General features: G+C 38.5%; 1 protein-coding gene across 5 annotated transcripts in view; it reads left to right on the top strand.

The window, feature by feature from the left end:
* Positions 1–20,340, top strand: part of MGST1 (microsomal glutathione S-transferase 1) — a 31,530-nt gene extending 11,190 nt beyond the window's left edge. For 3 of the 5 annotated variants that reach the window (XM_073223814.1, XM_037023030.2, XM_037023028.2), the window contains 2 exons: positions 3,452–3,546; positions 12,688–13,293. In XM_073223814.1, the coding sequence (XP_073079915.1) occupies positions 3,452–3,546; positions 12,688–12,934 (342 nt within the window). In that variant the 3' untranslated portion in view covers positions 12,935–13,293. Of the gene's footprint in view, positions 1–3,451; positions 3,547–12,687; positions 13,294–18,326 lie in introns of those variants that run through there. The other 2 variants (XM_073223816.1, XM_073223817.1) reach the window with 1 other exon arrangement.
* Positions 20,341–20,570: the final 230 nt, after the last annotated feature.

The following is a 20,570-nucleotide window of genomic DNA, read 5'->3' as shown; positions in this document are numbered from 1 at the left end:
GATCCATTGATTATTTAGAAGCATGTTGTTAAGCCTCCATGTGTTTGTGAGCCTTTTTGTTTTCTTTGTAGAATTTATTTCTAGTTTTATACCTTTGTGGTCTGAAAAATTGGTTGGTAGAATTTCAATATTTTGGATTTTGCTGTGGCCTTTTTTGTGAGCTAGTATGTGGTCTATTCTGGAGAATGTTCCATGTGCACTTGAGAAGAATGTATATCCTGTTGCTTTTGGATGTAGAGTTCTGTAGATGTCTATTAGGTCCATCTGTTCTAGTGTGTTGTTCAGTGCCTGTGTGTCCTTACTTATTTTCTGCCCGGTGGAGCTATCCTTTGGGGTGAGTGGTGTGTTGAAGTCTCCTAAAATGAATGCATTGCCATCTATTTCCCTCTTTAGTTCTGTTAGTATTTGTTTCACAAATGCTGGTGCTCCTGTGTTGGGTGCATATATATTTAGAATGGTTATATCCTCTTGTTGAACTGAGCCCTTTATCATTATGTAGTGTCCTTCTTTATCTCTTGTTACTTTCTTTGTTTTGAAGTCTATTTTGTCTGATATTTGTACTGCAACCCCTGCTTTCTTCTCGCTGTTGTTTGCCTGAAATATGTTTTTCCATCCCTTGACTTTTAGTCTGTGCATGTCTTTGGGTTTGAGGTGAGTTTCTTGTAAGCAGCATATAGATGGGTCTTGCTTTTTTATCCATTCTATTACTCTGTGTCTTTTGATTGGTGCATTAAGTCCATTTACATTTAGGGTGACTATTGAGAGATATGTACTTATTGCCATTGTAGGCTTTAGATTCGTGGTTACCAAAGGTTCAAGGTTAGCTTCTTTAGTATCTTACTGCCTAACTTAGCTCGCTTATTGAGCTGTTATATACACTGTCTGGAGATTCTTTTCTTCTCTCCCTTCTTATTCCTCCTCCTCCATTTTTCATATGTTATGTGTTTTGTTCTGTGCTCTTTTTAGGAGTGCTCCCATCTAGAGCAGTCCCTGTAAGATGCCCTGTAGAGGTGGTTTGTGGGAAGCAAATTCCCTCAGCTTTTGCTTGTCTGTGAATTGTTTAATCCCGCCATCATATTTAAATGATAGTCGTGCTGGATACAGTATCCTTGGTTCAAGGCCCTTCTGTTTCATTGCATTAAATATATCATGCCATTCTCTCTGGCCTGTAGGGTTTCTGTCGAGATTTCTGATGTTAACCTGATGGGTTTTCCTTTATAGGTGACTTTTTCTCTCTAGTTGCCTTTAAAACTCTTTCCTTGTCCTTGATCCTTAACATTTTAATTATTATGTGTCTTGGTTTTGTCCACCTTGGATCCTTTCTGTTGGGGTTTCTGTGTATTTCCATAGTCTCTTCGATTATTTTCTCCCCCAGTTTGGGGAAGTTTTCAGCAATTATTTCTTCAAAGAGACTTTCTATCCCTTTTCCTCTTTCTTCTTCTTCTGGTACCCCTATAATACGAATATTATTCCTTTTGAATTGGTCACATAATTCTCTTAGTGTTGTTTCATTCCTGGAGATCCTTTTATCTCTCTCTATGTCAGCTTCTATACGTTCCTGTTCTCTGGTTTCTATTCCTTCAATGGCCTCTTGCATCTTATCCATTCTGCTTATAAATCCTTCCAGGGTTTGTTTCACTTCTGTGATCTCCTTCCTGACATCTGTGATCTCCCTCCGGACTTCATCCCATTGCTCTTGCATTTTTCTATGCATCTCTGTCAGCATGTTCATGATTTTTATTTTGAATTCTTTTTCAGGAAGACTGTTTAGGTCTGTCTATTTCTCAGTTGTTGTCTCTGTGATCTTTGTCTGCCTATAGTTTTGCCTTTTCATGGTGATAGAGATAGTTTGCAGAGCTGGTATGAGTGACAGCTGGGAGAGCTTTCCTTCTTGTTGGTTTGTGGCCTTCCTCTCTTGGGAGAATAGCGACCTCTAGTGGCTTATGCTTGGCAGCTGTGCGCAGGCAGGGCTCCAGCTACCTGCCCGATTGGTTTGGAGTTTATCTCCGCTGTGCTGTGGGTGCGGCCTGGCTGGGGCTGCACCTCCAAAATGGTGGAGCCCCATTGGAGGGGGAGCGGCCAGGAGGCTATTTATCTCTGTAAGGGGCCTCTGTGCTCCCTGTTGCCCAGGGGGTTAGAGTGCCCAGAGATCCCCAGATTCCCTGCCTCTGGGCTAAGTGTCCTGTCCTGCCCCTTTAAGACTTCCAAAAAGCAGTCTCCAAACCAAAACAACAACAGCAACAACAAAAGAGAAAAAAAAAAATGAAAAACGTGCGATTTTCTTTGTCCTCAGGCGCCGGTCTCAGGCACCCATTCACCGGTCTTGCTGCCCTGTTTCCCTAGTATTGGGATCCCTGTCCCTTTAAGGCTTCCAAAAAGCACTCATCAAAAAAAGGGAAAAACGCGCGATTTTCTTTGTCCTCAGGTGTCGGTCTCAGGTACCCGCTCACCAGTCTTGCTGCCCTGTTTCCCTAGTATTGGGGTCCTTGTCCCTTGAAGGCTTCCAAAAAGCACTTGCCAAAAAAAAAACACGCAAAGAAACCGCTCCCATTTCTTTGTTCTCCAGCGTCAGCCTCAGGCACTCGCTCACCGGTCCTGCCTCCCTGTTTCCCTAGTATTCAGGACCCCACGCATGCACTGTGTCTGTGCTCTGGTCTGGAATCCTGGGGCTGGGTGTTCAGCAGTCCTGGGCTCTCTTTCCCTCCCTGTTGACTCCTCTCCACCCGCCAGGGGCGGGGGGGAGGGTGCTCGAGTCCCGCAGGGCTGGGGCTTGTATCTTAACCCCTTTACGAGGCGCTGCGTTGTCGCAGATGTGGATGTGGTCTGGATGTTGTCCTGTGTCCTCTGGTCTCTATTTTAGGAAGGGTTGTCTTTGTTATATTTTCATAGATATATGTGGTTTTGGGAGGAGATTTCTACTGCTCTACTCATGCTGCCATCCTGGCTCCACCCTCTCTTTGACATCTTTATCTGAAATAAGTGCTCCTGTCCCAGTAAGAAAAAAATATTGTAATAGTTATGAGATTTCTAAGCTTAAATTAAGGCTAATTTTGCAGTTCATGTTTTTTCTTTATTATAAATGATTAAACAGTGGAATATACTTAAATATTTTTAAATGCATATTTGAAGCTTCAAGGGATGGGGAAATCATTTCAAACAGCATAGTAACTGCAGGAAGGAAAACGTGAACTTGTGTCCTAGAATGCGTATTTGGTATTTATAGTAATACAATTCAACTTCTTATATTTCACTGTATTATTCAACCCCAAGTTTTAACTAATTGAGAAAAAGCATGTTAACATATATTAACAACATACAAAATACATATCTGCCCCTCAGTCTTTCATGCTCTGTGCCTATTCTCTAACATACTTAGAAAATTAATTTATAGCTCATAGAAGCCATTTTATTTGGTATTTGAAGTAAGTTTGTTTCTTGGTATTTGGAACAGGCTTTTGTTAACCCAGAAGACTGTGCAGTCTTTGGCAAAGGAGAAGAGGTCAAGAAGTACCTTTGGACAGACAACAGAGTGGAACGTGCACGAAGGTAGACAAAACCACTGTCTCCTGAAATTATTTGCTTGATCAAAGAACTTTGGTCAAAAGTTCAGTTTAGGATACTGTTGTCTTGAAGAAGAAAAGTCAGTTATCTCACCTAATCCACATAATTATAGAGAATTAGGGATCTAGAAAACTCCAAACATTACTGCAATCATACATAGTGCCAATTTTGCTATATTTTTTATATGTATTTTGTTGGGGTTGATGTATAGGGATATGTCTTTATTCTGTATAGGGATATACCAAAAGTAATGGCAAGTAAAATAAGGATGGTAGATTCTTGCAGTTGAGGAACTAGGTATTTTTGCATAAGATTCAAAATGTGAATGTGGGAAATCCCTCTTCCTTCTTTCTCTGTCTTTTGTAGATATTATGTTTAATGTACTGAGAATTCAATGAGCAATGAAAAACAATAGAACGAAGATACCATCTGCACAGTTTTCTAATAATAGAATTAATATACTTATTTTGAAAGCACACTGAATTCTAGTTCTGGAATCATATTTGTTAATCCTTGTCAGAAAGTCACAGAAATTGCAAACTTTTTTTCACCTATACTGAAGTATTATTGACGAATACAATTATAAGACATTGAAAGTATATACCATCATGACTGATAACACTTGTATATTGTGAAAAGATTCCACCATCGAGTTAATTAACACATCTATTACCTCACATATTTACCCTTCCCTCATTTTTGGTGAGAACATTTTTCTACTCTTCTTAGCAGATTTCAAGTGATACAATAAATCATTATCAATTATAATCACCATATTATGCTTTAGATTTCCAGACCTTATTTACCTTATAACTGACAGTTTATACCTTTTTGCCAGCCTTTCCTTATTTTCCCTGCCCCCCGACCCCTGGCACCTACTTTTCTATGGCACCTGTTTCTGTAAGTTTGATCTTTTTTTTCTTTTTTTTAGATTCCACACATAAGTGATACCATACAATATTTGCCCTTCTCTGTCTGGCTTATTGTACTTAGCATAATGTCCTCAGTTTCATCCGTGGGTAGCAAATGGCAGGATTTCCTCTTTTTTTAAGGCTGCATAATGTTCCAGTGTGTGTGTGTGTGTGTGTGTGTGTGTGTGTGTGTGTGTGTGTGTGTTTTACTTTAAGTCTATTCATCCATTCATTGGTCGACACTTAAGTTGTTTCCATAACTTTGCTATTGTGAATAATGCCACAGTGAACATGGAAGTACAGACGTCTCTTTGGGATAACCATTTAATTTATTATTATTATTATTATTATTATTATTATTATTATTATTATTATGCTATGGAGTTGTATGTATTCCTTGTATATTTTGGCTATTAACCCATTATCAGATAAATGGTTTGCAAATATTTTCTACCATTTTGTAGGTTGCCTTTCCATTTTGTTGATGGTTTCTTTGCCAACTAGCTTTCTGGTTTGCTGTAGTCCCACTTGTTTATTTTGGCTTTTGTTGTCTTTGCTTTTATTATCAAATCTGAAAACTCATTGCCAAGACTAATGTCAAGGAGCTTACCTTCTAACTTGTCTTCTAGGAATTTTATGGTTTTAGGTCTTACATTCAAGTCTTTAATCAATTTTAAGTTGATTTTTTTGTGATAGGGTCCAGTTTCCTTTTTTTGCATGTGGAAACCCAGTTTTCCCAGAAACTGTACTTCCCCATTGTATATTCTTAGCTGTTTTGTCAAAAATTAATTGACTGTAAAAGTATGGGTTTATTTCTGGGTTTTCTATTCTTTCCCATTGATCTATGTATCTGCTTTATAATTTGAAATCAGGAAGTGTGTTACCTCCCGCTTTGTTCTTATTTCTCAAGATTGCTTTGGATATTCAGGGTCTTTTGTGATTTGATATAAGTTTTAGTATTGTCTTTTCTATTTCTTAAAAAAAAGCTGTTATTGAGGTTTTAAGAGGGAGTATATTGATCCTGTAGATTGCTTTGGGTAGTATGGCTATTTTAACAATATTAGTTCTTCTAATCTTTAAGTGCAGAATATCTTTCCATTTATTTGTGTTTCTTTCATCAGTGTCTTACAGTTTTCAGTGTATAGATCTTTTTCTTCCTTGATTGATTTATTCTTAAATGTATTCTTTTTGATGCCATTGTAAATGGAATTGTTTTTTAATTTCTCTAATAGTTTATTATTAGTGTGTAAAAATGCAATTGACTTTTGTAGATTGATTTTGTATTTTGAAACTACTTTGAATTCATTGTAAAAATTTTTTGGTAGAATTAGGGTTTCTGACATAATATGACATCTGCAAATAGAGACTAATTCATCTTTCCCAATTTGGATGACTTTTATTTATTTTTCTTTATTAATCCTGTGGCTGGAACTTCCAGTACAGTGTTGAATAAAAATGGTGAGAGTGGGTATCCTTGTATTGTTCCTGATCTTAGATGAAAAACTTTTAGCTTTTTACTGTTGAGTGTGATGTTGGCTATTGGCTGCCCTGTTTCCCTAGTATTGGGGTCCCTGTCCCTTTAAGGCTTCCAAAAAGCACTCGCCAAAAAAAAAAAAAACACACAAAAAAACCGCTCCCATTTCTTTGTTCCATATATGGCCCTTATTATGTTGATGTATGTTCCTTCTATATCCCATTTGTTGAGAGTTTTTATCATGAGAGGATTTTGAATTTTGTTAAATGCTTTTTCTACATCTTTTGATGTGATCATAAAATTTTAATCTTTCATTTTATAAATGTGCTGTATCACATTGATTTGCAGATGTCGAACCACCCTTGAATCCGTAGAATAAATCTCATTTGATAATGGTGTATTATCCTTTTAATCCTTTCATTAAACTTTTGAATTTAGTTTGCTAATATTTTGTCAGTATTTTTGCATCTGTGTTCACCAGGGATATAAGCCTGTAATTTTCTTTTCTTTTAGTGTCCTAGTCTGACTTTGGTATCAGGGTAATGTTGACTTTTACAAAATGAATTTGGAAGGGATCCCCCCTTTTCTATTTTTTGGAAGAGTTTAAAAAAGATTGGCATTAATTCTTCCTAAATATTTGGTAGAATTCCCCAGTGGAGCAGTCTGGTCTTGGAGTTCTTCGTTTCTGATTGCTGATGCAATCTCTTTCTAAGGAGGTACTGGGATTTGGGTGCTTTGCCTGCCCCCTCTGTACTGGGCCCGGGTATATAGTTGCAGGGAGTGGAGTTTTCCTGTGACAGTAAGAACCTCTTCTTTTTTTGCTACTGTCCTGTGGGACTTGTGAATGTGAACCCCAGTGACTGTCAGAGCCAGACAATATGGGAACCCGTGTCTTGGGTAGCAAGTTGCAAAAGTTGGGGCACCAGAGGTGTTTAAAAGCTTACTGCAGGGATATACTGGCAACTGGGTGTGAGTTAGAACAAGTAGGTGAGTACGATGTCTGCCAGATTCCCTAATCTCTGATATCACAGCCAACCCCTAGATGCATTCTGAACTAGAAGTGTGACCCTCAGGTAGTAGCTTTTCAAGGAAGCAGAAGGGCTCCTTTTAGAGAAAGACTGGAAGATGGATGCTTTTGCCTGCTCCCTGTCCACTGGGGTTGGCTGCAGTGAGGGCTTGCACTTGAGAACTGCTTCTTGGCTGTATTCCTACGGCACTTGGTAGCACTGTTTGATATCATAACCATGTGATCCATGGACTCATCCCTGGGGTGGCAGTGAAAAGTTGGGACTCAAATGTGTATACATACAAGCTCCTTTCAGGGAGATAGAGCCAACTTGGAATGGGCGACAGGGACATAGTAGGGAAGTTGTGTGCCAGTTTCACAAATCTCCGAGCTTCTCAGCCAGTTCCTAGATGTGTGCTAAGGTAGAAGTCTGACGCTCAGGTTGCAGCTTTCAAAGTGTGCAAATGCATGCCTTTCAGGAAAAGACTGGAAGATAGGCAGTTTTGTCTGCTCCCTCTATGCTGAACCCTGGGGAGGTAGCCACAGCAAGCCTCTGTTGCATCCACTCACAACTCCTCTTCTGTTTGCTACAGTCTTGTGGGTCTTGGGGATGCTATCTTAGTTAACTTTCACAGCCACATAGTTTGGAGGTCTATCCCTTGAGTGCGAGTCTTAGATGTAGGGGTGCTAAATGTAGGGTCCAAACCCTTTGCTCCTCAGGGAAAAGCTCGAAGTTGGGTGCACCCTCCTGAGTATATGGCACTGTGCTGGGAATGGGATTTATGGCAAGATTGTGTCTCAGTCTTGCCTACCTATTTAAATGTGGGCATTTTCTCATTTGCTCAATGGATAGGAGTTGCTCAGCTAGTTTCTGGATTTCTTTCAGAGGTAATTTCTCTGTGTGTATTGTGTGTTTGGTGTATCTTTGAGAGGAGGGGAGTTCAGGGCCCTCCTATGTCACTATCTTGGTTTGACATACTTCCCTTGCAAAATTTTTCATATTGAGACATTAACATTTCATTAGTTACCTTTATCTAACATGTGAAGCATCAAAATTATATACCATCTTCTCATCTAGTATTTTCTAATGCTCATCCAAACTGTGGTACAAATCTAGGCACATTTCAAAGAATAAGTCAAAGTATATATAATGAAAGAACCAGCAAAGAGTTTTCATAGCCATACCTAAACATGCAGATATTTAGTTTGGTGACTTAAGCTAGGAAACATCATGAATATATTTGACTAGACTTCTTCAATTTGATAGGTATGAATAGATAGTAAAATGAAGACAAAGAAAATAATTTTACTTCTCTAATTCACATATCAGCTGGAGTCTCTAATCTCTTTAGGATCTAGATTATATTTGCATTATCATTTTTTTTGATTCCCTGTGAAGGTCTGAAACCCCCTCTCAAGATTTCTGTAGATTTTCTTATGTTACACAGTCTCAAGATTAACTCTCTATCTGGGTTCCTACACTTGTGCATGTTTCCATATTCTGCATTTTGTTAGGTGGATGAAAACTTGGCCCTTTCCTTAACTCTCTCAACAAATCAACTGAAAACAAGTAGATAAAAATAGACAACTAAATGGAGGTGCAGGCACATTTCAAGTTGAATACTGGTCAGTACTTGGACAGTGTTCTTCAGCATCCTCTCCCTGGGGAAGTTGTCCTGTGCCGTCTTCACCTAAATAATACCCAGCATTACACCTCTCCCCCATGTACTCTGCTGCTTTTCCAGTACTGAAATTAAATCCAGATTTTTTGCTTTTGCAAAAAATGTTTAACCCCAGGTTATTAACAAACAACTCTAAAAGGAAGTCTTATTAGATAGAATCTAATTTTAACTTGTGCTTCACTTTATTATATGAAGTCTTAAAAATGAATTATGTCAAGAATACAGATCTAAAATAGTGTCTGAGCAAAGAATCAAGATGGAAATTTCAAGCAGTATTAGACTAAAATGAGTATTATGGTAAAAAAAGAATACAAATTAGAAAAGTGAGAAAAGCTTTGTGGAATCACCAAAACCATTAGAGACATTATAAAAGCTTTTAAAACTTTGTCTTTACCTTTCTCTGCATCCCCTGTAGAGCAGTTAATCACATACACGATGCTAATCGTGAGCCTATACCCTTACCATTACCCAGGACTTGAAAGTAATAATAGTTAGACCCTCAGCGGCATTAGCAAGGTTGAAAGGAAGATTTAAGTCTCATGTGTAAAGGCTTCACGGAAGATATTTTATTCCGAGATTTTTGTAGATTACTCCCCACTCTCCTTTCCCGCCCTTTTCTTCCACCCTTCTCATCTTCCCACCCCTAACTCCCAATCCCATAGGGTTGTATTTCTAGGGGAGAAAGCCATTATCTAAGCTGATCTTCTAGTCAGGCCATGATCAACAAATACACTTCAGTAAGAACATTTGACCTTAGCTCTGAAAGGAGTCAGTGTCCTTGGAAAGTGCCGTGACTGTGTGCACAGCTCCCCCTGGCGATCAGACACAAGGTGTCCAGCTTCCGGTTGTATTTTTTGAGACTTTTATAGGTCCCATAAAAATTTTCCCAATAGCAACTCACTTTTGGAGATAGTTTACAGAGAAAGAGCTTCCAGAACAGCCCTTTCCATTTTTAACCTTGACTTTTTCATAAAAGAATTTATGTCCAAAGGTCAAGATAAGCAGCCTCAAGTAAGTTATTTGTGTTCTGGAAAGACAGAAATCAGTGATGATTAACAAACATTTTACATATTATTTAATTTGATCCTATCTCATCTTAAGTTTTAGAAAGAACTCAGAACCATATACAACCTTCAATACAACAAGATAAAAAGAAAGTTGAAGGTAATCAAGGCAGCTGGGGAATAAAGACAACCACTCAAAAGAAAAAGAAGGAAAGCTTGGGTTTTGTATTTAGGGAAAGGAGGGACATTTCGAATATACTGTCTTCAGAGGGAGAGAATGCCCTTCACTGAGGCTGTCCACTGGACTCTAGGGACACTCTCTGGGGGATTCTGTCCAGGGACTGAAGCATGGGCTGGGCATTGAGCTAGATTACTTCTCTTCTGGTCCCAGTGCACGAACAAGCATTTACTGAGGGACCATTGTGTGTGTGTATCACTGTCACTTTTTCTGTTGGGATGCTGTAAAAGATCTGTAAGTAAAGCTGGGTTCCTGACCTTCAGGAGTTTATAACCTTGCCCCTGAAAATAAGACCAACATGTTTGTAATAATTAGGGAATGAAAGAATTCTTCTGTTAGATGTTAAATTGTGACATGTCTGAGGTATATATTCCTGGAGTATTTAAGAATATTTCATGAAGGAAGAACTTGCAGGATGTTAGGATTTGGAAGGAGGATGAGGAGAGGACAGATCATGTCACTGTGGGACAGTGTCTCTGTGGGAACTGGGGCATCCTGCTGTATGCTGAGCGTGAGAGCTTTGGCCGCGAAAAGGGGGTCAGGGAAAGTTTGTGTGAGGCTCCTCTTGTAGTTTGCCACCCCCTTGGCAATTCCCAAGATTCGTAGCGACTCTGATACAGGCCAGGTTCCTGCTGAGATCCAAGTGGTTCTGATCAGGGGGAGGGAGCTGTGATTGATTGAAGCAGGATGAGCTTTACATCCCGGGAGGGCCGGCCCCGGAACCAGCTGACCAGGGAGCATCTGTCCAAAGGAGGAAGGAGAATCGGGACACAAATCAGAGTGGGGTGGGGAGGAGACCTGAGTAGAAAACGGTCACACACGAAGACTGAAAGCCACCTGGTAATAGATTTTGGTAGCCGCCTGGAAGTGACAGGAATGAAGGAAGCAGCTTCCCCTCTAGGATGAGGTCTGTTGTTTGAACAGAGAAAGGCTTTAGGAAAGGGCGATACTGAAGTATAGCAGGTGCTCATGGGGAGAGCTGGCCAAGTACCTGCCTAGGTCAGGGCCAAAAAGGGACAGGAAGCATCTAACGTGGCATAAATTAGCAGCGAGTATGTGGGTATGTTGAAAACAGGCCTTTCTTAGGACAGTGAGGAGTGATTTCTATGAGAATATTTTGAGGACTGGGATAGTGAATTGAAGAAGAGAAATAAGACAGAGAGGGAGAAGCCAGAAAAAATGGAGGTCCCAGTAACTTCAGAGGATGCTCTGCCCCTGACCTACCTACCCTCACTGAAGCCTGTCACCTCTTAATCTCCGTGCCTTTCTTCCCTGTTTTAGAAATGCGTTCAATTTGCCCATCACTTAAGATAGGCTTAGTGGGCATTGCTTTCCACAGGGTCTCCCGTTTAAAGACTGCTCCCCAATTTTAAAACATCTGTCCTTTTAGAATGTTGTGTAGGAGAAAACTAATGTGCCAGGACAGGAGATGAAGCTGTATCTGTGGTCCAGCAGGAGAATTCAGAATAAATACTCTTGATGTGATTGATGAAGCTGGTCTTTCTTTGGTAGAAACTAATATTCCTGCCCTTTCTTACCCACCTTACACTCAGTAGCCTTTGGGTTATTCCACAAAAGAAATGGGATGGGAACACTCACGCCTTTCTGTCTGCTTTTATTCAGGACGAGGCAGTTCTTTACTTAAATCTTGCAAAACTGTTACTCATCTAGGTGACTGTCACCTTCTCCATTTCTTCATGTTGTCTTTTGTCAGGAAATCTTAAGAGATAATCTACAGAAAACACAAGAAAGGAAAGGAGGGCAGGTTAAGGGTGATCATAGAGCAGGCAGCACAGAACAATTATATTTTTTGCTAAAAGCAAAGAGTAAAAGTTACTCTTTTAGCAAATAACAGTAACATAAAGCAAATATTTTTCATTTTGAAATATGTATTCAATAGCTTTTGAACTTTATGAGAACCCCGATTTTGAGTCTAGATTCTAAAGCAATTTTTAATTGTGGAGACTTAAGCAGGAACATCAGATTTTAAAATAAAGCACTTTGAGAAAATAGCAGGTCAATAATAGATGTGCCTTGTATTCACAGTCTCAGCCAGAGAAATTCAAGCAGCTGTGAACTGGTGGAAAACATGTGGCCAAACCATGCTTTTTGTTTTCTTCTAGCTGTTAAATAAAGAGGAAATATAGGAAATGTATCTTTCTCTCTGTTGTCTATCATTTTTGTGTATACTTTGTTCCCTCACTTAGCTAATTCCTTTTTTAATTTGAGGATAGGCTTAGGATAAAGTTTTACCTATATGTGAAAGTCTAGTAATATATTCTGTTATTTGGATATGGAGAGCATGAGATTCTTTAGATTAAGTTGGTAAATTAATTCTTGGTAACCTAATGGTTTGGAGGAATGGGCAAGGATTGTCTCAGTAACCATTTTTTAGACTGGAAGTGAGGGAGGCATCATAGAAAAGATAATAAGATCATAACCAAAAGGATTTTCTTTCTTTGGGAAGAAGAGTTTTTAATAAGAAGCATCTTAAAGTGCTATACTGTGAGCCTCCGAAGAAAAAAATATCTCATATCTACAAAAATGAAGTTGGTTTTATTATATGGATGCAGCTTGGTATTCTTGAAAGTGCAAAATATCTCTGTTATATGTTGAGATACACTAAAAATAAAAAGAAACCAAAATACTGAGATATGTAAGGATTTTTGAGATTTGAGAGAAATGCAGTGAATCTTACTTTGCATTTTTAAGATCCATTAATGCTTATATTTGGTTTCAGAAGAGAGGGAAAAATAAATACGTTTGTGCTGATTTTGAAATCCATGTTTTACTAGTCATCTTTTTCCACAGAGCCCACCTGAATGACCTTGAGAATATTGTGCCGTTCCTTGGTATTGGCCTTCTGTATTCCTTGAGTGGCCCAGATCTTTCCACAGCCCTCCTGCATTTCAGACTCTTTCTTGGCGCACGGATTTACCACACCATTGCGTATTTGATTCCCCTACCCCAGCCAAACCGTGCTTTGGCTTTTTACATTGGATATGGAGTTACTCTTTCAATGGCTTACAGGTTGCTCAAGAGCAAATTGTACCTGTGAGAAGAATTATACAACGCACCACCCAGTTATTTTCTAAGAATTCTATACTTCCAATTTACTATGAATACTTTTTTAGATTTTTTTAAGTGGGAGGGGAGCATAGACAGTACAATGGGGAAAATCTAGTCTGGATGCTAACATCACCACTATTCTTTATTTTTGTTTTAAATTTGTCCTAGAAATTTAACACAATTCTTGTCTTATTCTTACAGTACCTTGTTGTAAACTTGGGTTATAATGTGTAACATTCATCGAACATTTCATGTTCTAAATCTAGAAAAAGAGTGGAGGCATGTATGATAAACTTATATTTCAGTATTACTGAAGTGAGGATATGAAATAAAGGATTTAAAGAATAATTTCATTTGTTTTTATTTTCCAACTTGTATTTTCAAAAGCTGAAATCCTATGTAAAAGTGGAGAAGTATTATAACAAACTTTTATATGTCTTTCACCTGGATTTACCAGTCATTAGCTTTTTGTCATATTTCCTTTAGCTCTATCACAGTGTATTTTATGAACATTTTGGAAGAGGCAGATATACTTCACTCCAAAATACTTGAACATGCATCTCCTATGAACAAGACAATCTCCAAATAACCACAATACCATTATCACACTCGAGATTCAATATTAGTACAATAACAGTATTTACTATTTATAGTTCATATTTAAATCTCCCCAATTTTCCTAATAATTTATTATCCTTTAAAATTGCTTTATTTTAAATCCAGGAGTCAAACAAGGACCTCAGAAGCTATTGTTATCTTTTCAATAAAATGGAAGAGTTCATTCATTTTCTTTCTTTTTTTTTTTTTATCCTTTATGACATTGGCATTTTTTCAGTATAGGCTGGTGGTTTTAAAAATGGCCCTTTGTGTGGTTTTGGTTTGTATATGGTTCTCTCATTCTTAGATTCAGATTAAACTTTGTTGGTTATGTGTTTGTCCCATGACAACGTATCAAAGGGCAGATGATGCCACTTTATCCCATTATTGGTGATGTTAAATTTGATTAATTTAGTAGATAGTATCAACCAGAGTTGTACATTGTAAAACTTTCTTTTTATCTTTGTAATCATATGTGGGTGATAAATAGAGACTGTGTAAATCCTTTTCTCCTATAAACTTTTACCCAATGGCTTTAACGTCCAGTGATACTGAGCTTCGTTTCTACATAAAAATACAAATATATAAACATAAAAATTCATAAAATATATATAAGTATACAAACACATAAACATTTGTATAAATCCACACAAATTAGATTTGTTTTTGTCTTAAATGGAATTATGGACTTAAACCTTTACAATAAAGGATGGATTTTTAAAAAATATTTTTCTTGTACTTACCATCCAATTTATATTATTAATTTTTCTTTCTACTTCTTTATTAGTTTTAATTTTAAATACATATTTCTTAAATAGTGCTTTTAGCGGCTCTCAGATTGTTCATTTAGATTTACCACACATGGGAAAACTCATTAAGTAGTATTTTAGGTTTCATATTCCAAGCAACACTTAAATCCATAAACAAAACCTACTTGACATTGACAATGGAGAATTCTGTATATGCTTCTCTTTGCATCTTTTCCTAATGTTAAAAGCAGCTTTGCATATCATGGGTCTTGAATTTGGGAAAGCTTTGTGGTGTAATGGAAAAGACCATGAAATTCAAGGATTGGATCTGCCTGCACATGCGCACACACACACACACGCACACACACTTCCTGCACTTCCTCCTGTCCAGATTTGGGCAACCTATTTACCCTGTTTGATCTGTAGTTTCCTCACACATTTTGTGATACTGTTTTGAAGGTTAAAGCATCTACATATGTGAAGCTTATGAGAAAGGTACTTTCTAAACAACAAAGTATTCTCCATGTGTGAATTATTTGAGTCATTTCTTAATCCTGAAGACTCAGTTGAGTTTTTCCTAGCTTCATGTGAGCTATTTGGTTAGCCATCATTACTGTCTGCCTCCCTGGATATGTTTCTCAGAGAACAGCAGAGTGGGCTGTGGTTATTGTAATGACTACCCATTCAGCTACTAATATTTGATACCTATCACTAGACAATTGTCAGGATAAAAAAGATATTAAATTTTATATTCTCAGAGAATAACAACTATGTAGATGTGTAGAACACACTTAAAGAAAAATGGAGAAGTTTAGAGATTACCTATTTCAATTTCCAAGTTTGAACAACAGCTGGAAAGATGATTTTAAGTGGCATTGAACTATATTTTCACACACAGGAAAAGCTGCTGATGTTGAGAGATTTATTAGTGAAACTGTTTTAATAGAAGAGGGTGGATAAAGGGGAAAAATATTCGCTTTTCTACTTTCTCCTGCACCAAGGAACCCCAGCTGACCACAGATCCACTGGCCGGATCTTGTGTGTGTGGTTAGCGACTCACCTATGAGCGGTACAGTGGTGTCCATTCACACTGTCACCTAGGGAAGGTCTGATGGCTACGTTCATGTTCTGTCCCTCAGTTAGAGCTCTTTGAAAGTCAGGATTGTGTTTTATTTTTCTATAGGTATTCCCATTCACGTACATAGACATACATATAAACACACACACAGTCAGTACCAGCACCATCACAGTACTACCCATTATGGATACTTAGTGGTTAGGTACCATGTGACTTCTTCCAACTCACCGTCTCCCTTCACTCATGCTTTGTTCTCTCCTCACCTACCTTAAACCAACTCTATCATAAGTAAGTCAAGTTTTTTCTGCAGAAATCAGAAGACATTTATTTGTAATTCTTACAAAGGCATCATCTTGGACAGTGATGGGGGTTTTGGTGGGTGAAGAGTACAGTGACTCTCAGATGGGGCTGGAGGGTGGAGCAGGTTTTCTCAAAATCCCTACCGGGAGAGGATTATATGTTGAATCTATATTGGGACATGAGCCCTATTATTTTTCACATATTACATGAAGTAATATGACATCTGTCTAAAGGTGGAGGCATACTTATTTGGCTTGGCATGTTGAAGGATGGTGGTGGGACATGAGAATTTCATGTATGTCAAAGGCCTCTGGTTTGTGAAAGGTTGAGAAGCCTTACCTAATCAAATCCAAATGGATGAGTACCTTTGTTCTGAAGGCCGAGAGACTTACTCTCTTAGGGTGTGGGTGTGATTAGGGCCTCAGAGGTAGGCTCATAAGAAACCAAATACAAATGAGACTTGGAGTGTAAACCAGAATGGCAGGGAATTCATCAACATCAGTCTTGTAACTGTGCCATGGTCTGGTGGTCTGGGATGTGTCCATTCTGCCCTTATGGTCAAACTGCCTTGGAAGCTAAGTGGTAATCAGAAAACCTCTGCTGATTTTCTCTGAGGGAGCACTGCCAGAGTGCTAGATGAGTCAAATGTTAAACAGTTTAAGACTAAAATAATCTGATATATTTTCAAGATAGAGATGCTCTCATGAATAGGATCAAAAATGCTCATAATCCATTGGCCACAGCACCTCACATTCATCTCCCCACTTGGAACAGCCTTGGAAGTGGGACTAGCAAGATGAAGTGCGATGGCGTGAGCCCTGCTCTCCGCAATCCGGGTGCTCAGATAGGCACAGTCAGTGTTTATCTTTGTATTTCTCATTTTCTCATCTTCTTTTGCTGTGTAATCTCTCTCCTGACATTCTTCCTTTCACCACATTGAACACAGAGTCTACCCCTGGGTCTTATTAACCTGGAAACTAGAGACTTGGCTTGTCTATGCTGCATTCAGCTCCGACACGGACTAGCAAAGGAAATTGCACAACCTCTGGCTCCTAGTCACTGGGGGACCTCAAGGAATGCCCAGGCTCCTAACAGCCACCGTCCACTCTGACATCCAGTTATCCTAATGCCAGATGTTTCTCCAGGCAGTGAAAGGAAGGGTCTTGGAGCTTCTGGTGCCCAAAGCATTAAACTTTTGTGCATAGAGACTCACATCTAGGGGATCCTGAATGGGTTTCATAAACCATTCACCTGAGGCTTCTACTTTATAAATACCGAGACATAAAATAGAAGGTTTTTTCGAGTTGCACAGTTACATCACACGGATTTTTCTTGGAGGTGGTTGGTGAGAAGGGAGGCAATTTGCCTTGGGAGTCTCTACAGTCTATTTAGAAACAGCAGCACAGACATCCTATGATCATCTCCCCCCTACTAGCTTGAAATGTCTGCCCTGTGGGAAGCTGACGTGTGTTCCTGCTATTGCTGGAAGCAGCCCCTCTACATTCGTATCCTTCAGAGTACTTTATTCACTATATATCCTATGTAAACTGGTGGATTCGACAAGGAGGAGTTGTCGAAGGCAGACTACTGGGAAAGGGCTGTGTTGGATGGAATTTGGCACCAATCTTTCATACTTGACAGCTCAAGTACAAGATTGTGGATGAGCTATAGGACCTATGAGCCTCTTTCGTCAGCAGGCGCAGGCCCTAAGTCACATGTAATTCAGAAAGCCATGACAGCTCTGTATAAAATGGGAGCAGTAAAATGGAGAGATAGGAGCTGTGTGCAAGAGTAGGCCATTTAAGTTATTTCCTTTTACTGGATTTTTCAAAAATATGAACCAGGACAGTACACACCACAAGGAGATCTGATCTGCCTTAGCAATTTAAAGAAAATAATGCAAACTTTAAGCCAGAGTGACATGATTCTTAATAACTAAAAGCTAAGAGCAGAAGCAGTGGAAAGTTAGCAGCTGTGTAAAATTCTTTGTCTTTTAGCCTAAATTATACATATCTGTATTTCTCTGTGTACACAAAACCACCCAAAATAAAGAGAAAAGCAAAGAATTGAAGCAGTTTTGTATTGTGCATAGAACACAGGATTTGTAAACTCTACCTGAGGCTTGGCTCTGACACTCTATCTGCCTCAGATATTTAACCTCCTCAAGCCCCATCTTTAATTCTAATATGGCTTAATTAGTACTTTACCTGTTGTATGAATAATCTTTCACCACAATAATTCTTTGTAGTAAATCATGCATGACTCAGTGGCGTTGCAGTGGGTTCTGGAGGGTTGAGTTGATATTGGCTGGATTTGCTCAAGTGTCTGCCAGACTAATGTCTGGCTGTCTCATGTGTTTGGGGATTGGCTGGAGCTTAGATGATTCCAAATGATCTCAACCAAGATGACTGGAGCAACTCAACTCTATCCCATTGTATCTCATGCTCTAGGACAAGGCTCTGCAAACTATGGCTCATGGACCAAATCCAGACCATGGGCTGTTTTATAAATAGTGTTTGTTTTACTGAAACACAATTGTGCTCATTTACTTTCGTATTTTCTATGGCTATTCTCATGTCACAATTCGGAGTTGAGTAGTTGCATTAGAGACCACGTGGCCCACACACCAAAAATAGTTACTACCTGCTCTTTTACAGAAAAGTTTGCTGACTCTTGCTCCAGTGTGGTAGCCGGAGTGTGTTATCATGTCCATGGCAAAGAGCAAGAGAGGAAATGGAAATGTGTAAGTGCCTTTTCAGAATTCTGCATGACTCACAGATGCCAACATGCTATTGGCCAAAGAAAGATGTATGTATGACTGAAGAAGTAAAGTGATAAAATAGCCTCAACCTCTTTGTGAGAAAACATGCAAAGTCACATGGCACAGGAGCATGGATACATGGCAAGTCGAGGAATTTGGGCCATTTATGCAATCAGTCTACTGCACCTGCCCACTTTATGATGTTATGAGGTTCAGTTAGATATATGTAAAGGGTCTTATAAACTCTACAACATTATGCAATTACAACAGCATTCATTCCAATGTGTCATCATTTTATCAGGTTAGTAGTAATCTGCTATGTACTCAGTATGGAGAGCAGTGGTTATAACTACATAAAAAATGCAACACTGGGTATGTGAACTTGGTCTTATCCCTCTCATTTGCAATGTGCCACATTGGGAGACAGATGGGACAGGGAACAAATATTTGGGTACCCTTATCGCCTCTGTCATCAAGTTGGTTCCCAAACTGTGCCCAGCCTGTTCTCTTGAAATTATCATCTGCACTCTGCTCCCAAAGAAGTATTTCACCAAAACTAATGTCTGACTATTGGCATATTGAATGTAGAACAGACAATATTACTGGCTTAAATGTGAAATTATTGTATTAGTATTTGCTGAAATAATTGTATATTGTCTTTCTATGGGTTGTACTAATCATGCAAATAAAAGTTATGCTAAATCCTTGTCTGAGCTGCTATTCTATAAATTTGATAACTACTGGAATGTAATTTACTTTTTCTTTATAACTCATCTTTCATGACCATATAGAGCTCAGAACCAAGAATTGGTTCTGACCATAGCTTTGCCACTAATTTGCATGAGACACATAAACAAATCACCTATTCTTGCTCTCTCCATTTTATCACATTTAAAATAAAAAGACTAAATTAGAAAAATATTTGAAAAATCCTATGATTCTAAAAAATTCTATTTGTTCTGGAGGCAGGTGTGGGTCTCCTCTTTTTCCAGTGATAAAATGTGAATAGCAAGATGTGGGAAAATTAGAGTAGAATGCTTGTAGACTCTATTAATGAGGTCAAAACTAAATTTGTGAGTTAAATAGCATTTTGTGGCTTAATGTCTTAGAATAATAATTAAATTAATTTTTCATTGAATCACCAACATGATGTCACCAAAACCAAATGATCATTTGCTAATTTTCAGAAAAAAATAAGTAACATCCCCATTTTGAGGTTTCCTTCTGTTAAATATTCTGCAGACATTGAACATACTGTTACTTGAGTCACAAGTAGTAATGACTGTGGGACAAAGGGACAAATGGGATGAGAAGTAGGGGGAATAGGGTTCCTTGGTGGTGTTCATTCTGGATTTCCAGAATCTTGACTCTAAGAGTTGGTTAGGTTCCTTCCAGGCCAAATATCTATACATAAAATAGCAGAAAATGTCTTTTTCATTGCTTCACGAAAGAGGTATTTCCTGAAGGCCTCCTGAGTGTCAGGCACTGTTAGGTTCTTGCTACATATACATCAGTGAGTAGGACACATGAAGCTTCCTGCCTCAGAGGGTTTGCATTCTCCTGGGGATTATTTAATTTAGGGCTTGTAAAGAAAAAGAATTTGTTGAACTGACTGAATCCATACTATACTGGGAAATACCCATGCCAGAGGTCAGTCCATGATGGCCTGTGGGCCATATCTGGCCCACCACCTGTTTTTGTTGGCCCATGGGCTAAAAATGGTTGTTACTTGTGAACATTAGCGATAATTTTGTTGATTAGGAACACTAACCTTGGAACCCAGTTAAGCAAAATGTTATCCTTTGAATAAAATTCTGTTCTTTTCACTAGTAGGTCTGAATCCCAAAAACCAAATTTGGCTGACTATTATTGTTATCCTTTGAATTTCACCAATAAAAATGTGGAAATTGGCTTTTTCTCTTCTTATGTAAGTAACTGTAAAACATACTTGATTTTGCCTATAGCTCACTAAGTGTAAATGTATCTGGTCTTTTACAGAAAATGTTTGTCAATTCCTGATCTATAGAATTGAATATAAAGGACATAAATGAATACAGAAATTTCTGTAGCTCTTTTTCATTAAATAACTGGTGCCAGAATTTAATCAAAGTGATGAGAAAAACTTTGTTTAAACATTAGT

The sequence above is a fragment of the Manis javanica genome, chromosome 15 (genome assembly GCF_040802235.1).
Source record: "Manis javanica isolate MJ-LG chromosome 15, MJ_LKY, whole genome shotgun sequence".
Lineage (NCBI taxonomy): Eukaryota > Metazoa > Chordata > Mammalia > Pholidota > Manidae > Manis > Manis javanica.
This window is presented reverse-complemented; position numbering and strand designations above follow the sequence as displayed.